The sequence below is a fragment of the Melitaea cinxia genome, chromosome Z, assembly GCF_905220565.1.
Source record: "Melitaea cinxia chromosome Z, ilMelCinx1.1, whole genome shotgun sequence".
NCBI classification, from domain to species: Eukaryota; Metazoa; Arthropoda; class Insecta; order Lepidoptera; family Nymphalidae; genus Melitaea; species Melitaea cinxia.
In genome coordinates, this window is record NC_059424.1 from 15722402 (window position 1) to 15726498 (window position 4097).

General features: G+C 34.8%; 1 protein-coding gene across 1 annotated transcript; it reads right to left on the minus strand.

The window, feature by feature from the left end:
• On the minus strand, window positions 1-3830 carry LOC123668855. Its single transcript, XM_045602545.1, has 2 exons — window positions 3648-3830; window positions 1-327 (listed from the first exon to the last, which is right to left on the minus strand). The coding sequence occupies exons 1-2, from the start codon at window positions 3828-3830 to the stop codon at window positions 1-3; spliced, it is 510 nt and encodes a 169-aa protein (XP_045458501.1).
• Between the last annotated feature and the right edge of the window lie 267 nt (window positions 3831-4097).

Genomic DNA, 4097 nt, shown 5'->3' on the forward strand with positions numbered 1-4097 from the left:
TTAGTTTTCATCCGTATCGTCATATTGCTTTTGAGTATTTCTTTGAGACTCCAGAACTTTTGATGTGATGTTGATTCTTCTCTCCACTTCCAGTTCGTGATTTTTTTGGTTGAATGAAACTTGCTTTCCCAGATAAATATCGGCATCGACATATGTTAAAAGTGAATTTTCGAGATATATAGGTCTTTTAGTGTGGTTCGTCATGATTTTAGTTTTTGTTAGGTTGATTATTAAGCCTACTCTACGACTTTTTTCGTGTAGAGTGTTTATCATTACTTGCAGTTCATTTGTACTTTCTGATAGTAGGACTATGTCGTCGGCAAATCTCTGTGATTCAAGTAACATCCATTTATATTTATGTCAAATTTTTCCCAGTTTAGTTCGCTAATAATGGCCTCTAGCACCGCTATGAAGATAGTTGGTCGCCCTGTCGTACACCTCTACTTATTTGTATGGTGGTCCTGTAGTTTCCAGCTTCACTCTGCTAGTACTGCTTTCATAGATATTTTTTAGGACTTTGATGTAGTCTAGGGGCACTTCTTGAGAGAGTAACAGAGCCATATTGATGAGTAGAGCAGAGAGTCAAATGCTTTTTGGTAGTCGATAAAGACAATGTAGAGTGGTTTCTTGAACTCTTGGTATTTCTCAGTCAACATTTCTAGCGAGTATATGTGATCCACTGTTAAAAAAACTTCTTCTAAAGCCCGCCTATTCAATAGGTTGATATTTCTCTGTCCCCTTTCTTATTTTTTCTCTATTATTGAGGAAAATAGTTTATATACTGAATGTAGTAGTAAGCTTATTGGTCTGTAATTGCTTATGTCATTTAGGTCTCCTTTTTTGTAGAGCAAGATGATTACAGATTCTGACCATTGACGAAGAGTGTGTGAGTTGTTCAGTATCAGATTGAACAGTAGAGTAAGTGGTTTTACTAGATACGCACATCCAGTCTTTATGACTTCATTTGTGGCCCATTGCCTGCGGCGATAAAAATTACGCTTATAAGCCAGGTGCGGGAAGGTTTTCCTCGCGAACGCGGATGAGCGTCCTCCGCACCTCATTAGGATAATATGAAACGCCGATCGGCGTTTTCAGCATTGTGCAATAAAAATAATCATTCTAGCGCTAAAATCTTAGAAAAAACTACAAATACGCCAAACGTGTGGTACGTTCACGATCGTATTTGGTGTAAAAAATAAATTAACGTCAATTAGGATTTTTTTGTGAAGTTTTTGTTCTTTAATAGTTGAATTGTGAAAATTTGGAGAATATGGCGATAAATGGTAAGTAAATTATTTGAATTATATAATTATACTTCACTTTCAAACTACACTCTTATATATTTTAGTTTCAACTGATAACAATGGCTAAATTATCATTATAAATTAATATCAGAGATAGCAAACCTTTTGATTACTTTTAGAATGTTATTATTATTTATTTACAGACCTTATTTTTATGGACATCTTCGTTAACCTGAAAGTTAGTATCAAAATGAACGTTTATAGAAATAATTGATCCAATTCGTCGACATTATAGAGAACGGACAAGTTTCAACTCGTTAAAATTTTAACTTCGTAAATATTTATCTAATTTATATAAAAATGAGTAGATGAATTCATACATGTTTATTTGTTTCCAAACACGTTAAATTTTGTTGACTAGTGTTGTCAAAGGATAACTAATTAAGTGATTGACACAATAGACTGAGTAATTAATTCTTATTAAAAAGGAATGATTTTATAGAAAATGTTTAAGTATAAGAATAGTTTTACCTATAATTTACGTCGTGGGTTGACTGTATTCGGTCTTCTGTTAAACCGATAGACTGAATACTGTTTACCGTTCTTGTAAATGGACAATCGAACTCGAACGACGAGGATATCCTATGCAGCAGCCCTAGCCCATCCTATTTGCCGGCACTAATTCACTAGGCTCCCGATGCCACACCAAATTATACTTAACGTCTTGTTCTTTATTTTTCCAGATTAAAAACGTCCATGGTCACCCATTATAGTAGATGATGGTCAAGATTGGAACGCTACTAATATGTCACAGTCGATTTTGTTATCCCAAAGTAAGCCAAAAAAAGAGATTAAAAAAGATGTAACATACGACGATTGCAAGATTGTCACCGACAACATAGGAAAAGAAGATAGACGGAATGTACTTTTTGGTCAGTTAGTGGCCGAGGGGTTGAAAAGAATGTCGCATTATGAATAACCGTACGCGTTTGGGCGCGTAAGCGGTGGAGGGGAAGCAGTACTAATAAATACCTCTATTATAGAAAAATAATATTAACTAAATACATTTAGAAAATATTGCATAAAAAAACATAATAGGTATTTATTTAGAATCAAAGGTTGTTAACTACTGGAAAACGCCGTTCGGCGTCTTCCGCACCTAGGATGGAATTCGCAATTTTTCAAAAAGTTAAAATTTCGGAAACGGCGAGGAGTATCTTGTTGCATTTTTAAAAAATGTGCCTATATTGCAAGTATAATTTTTTGTGACTTGTTTTCGCCAAGATAGAAGGAATTTAAAAAAAAACGCCGATGGGCGTATTTCATACCTTAATATTAAATCAAAAAACGCCGATAGGGGCCGTAGCGAATGGGTTAAGATGTTTTTCGATTGTTCTTGTCCGGTGCGACTTTTAGTCTAGATGGATGTGTTTACTTATGAGTTTGTAGAGTGCTCTTAGTTCGTTTTTCATGGCTCTTGATTTCGGTTTTATCTTTTGTAGTTCTTGTCTTCTACAGATTAACGCACTTTCAACACGCACAAAGGTGCGTGTTGAAAGTGCTTGGTTTTTTGCCTGGATTTGTACTGCATGAAACCTCGTGAGTTCTTTTCAGGCTGGTGTCTATTGCGTGTAGTTATGTCATCATGGCGCTTCTGAACGGTGTCTGTGATCCGAAGGGTAGGTAATGTTTAAAACCTGTATATTGTATATGTTTCTATGTAAGTTTGTTAGAATGTAATCTATTTTTAACCGACTTCCAAAAAAGGAGGAGGTTCTCAATTCAACTGTATTTTTTTTTATGTATGTCATCAGAACTTTTGACCGGGTGGATCGATTTCGACAAAAAACTTTTTAATCGAAAGGTGGTGTGTGCCAATTGGCCCCATTTAAATTTATTTGAGATCTAACAACTACTTTTCGAGTTCTATCTAATAATGCGTTTTTACTTGACGCTTTTTTCGTCGACCTACGTTGTATTATACCGCATAACTTTCTACTGTATGTACTGATTTTAATAATTCTTTTTTTGTTAGAAAGGAGATATCCCTAGTTTGGTACCATGATAAGGAAACCCTGATCTGATGATGGGATCTCAGAGAAATCGAGGGAAACTCTAGAAAATCCGCAATAACTTTTTACTGGGTGTACCGATTTTGATAATTTTTAATTTTATCGAAAGCGGAGACTATTTTTTCGTCGATCTACGTTGTATTACTCGTCGATGTAATTGAAGTCGGTTTTTTTTTCGTTTGCGAGCAAACACAATTATTTATTATACCGTTAGGCGATCTCCAAGTCCATCTTTGTTTGTTTTTATTTTTTTTGAAAAAGGTCGCAAAATCAATAAGTCTATTTCTTCTTCAGTTTCTTCTACAGTTTGTATCTCCATAGCCGTATTTACCTGTGGCAGTTTTATTGGGATTAGTGTAGTGGCGTTAAAATCTCCCATGACTATAACATTATTTTCTGAGAGTTGTAAAGCTTTGTCGACTGTACTGTAGAAAAATTTCAATTCCTCGTCGCTCGACTCCTCCGTTGGAGTGTAAACTTGAATAATACTTAATTCTAAGACATTGATATTCATCCTTAATAGTGCTACTCTTTCTGATATTTCTGTGAAACTTGTGATAAATCTTTTCAGATATTTTTAACCGACTTCCCAAAAAGGAGGTGGTTCTCGATTCGACTGTATTTTTTTTATGTATGTGACTTCAGAACTTTTGACTGGGTGGACCGATTTCGACAAAAAACTTTTTATGGTGTGTGTCATTTCGTCCCATTTAAATTTATTTGAGATCTAACAACTACTTTTCGAGTTATATCTAATAATGCGTTTTTACTTTTTATTGGA

What these genes read in the sequence shown, in the direction of transcription:
- LOC123668855 (XM_045602545.1), bottom strand. Translation starts at nt 3,830, where the DNA reads ATGAATATCAATGTCTTAGAATTAAGTATTATTCAAGTTTACACTCCA. An exon ending in TCCCAATAAAACTGCCACAG is followed by an intron (nt 328 to 3,647) that starts GTAAATACGGCT and finishes CTTGAATCACAG; the next exon opens with AGATTTGCCGACGACATAGT.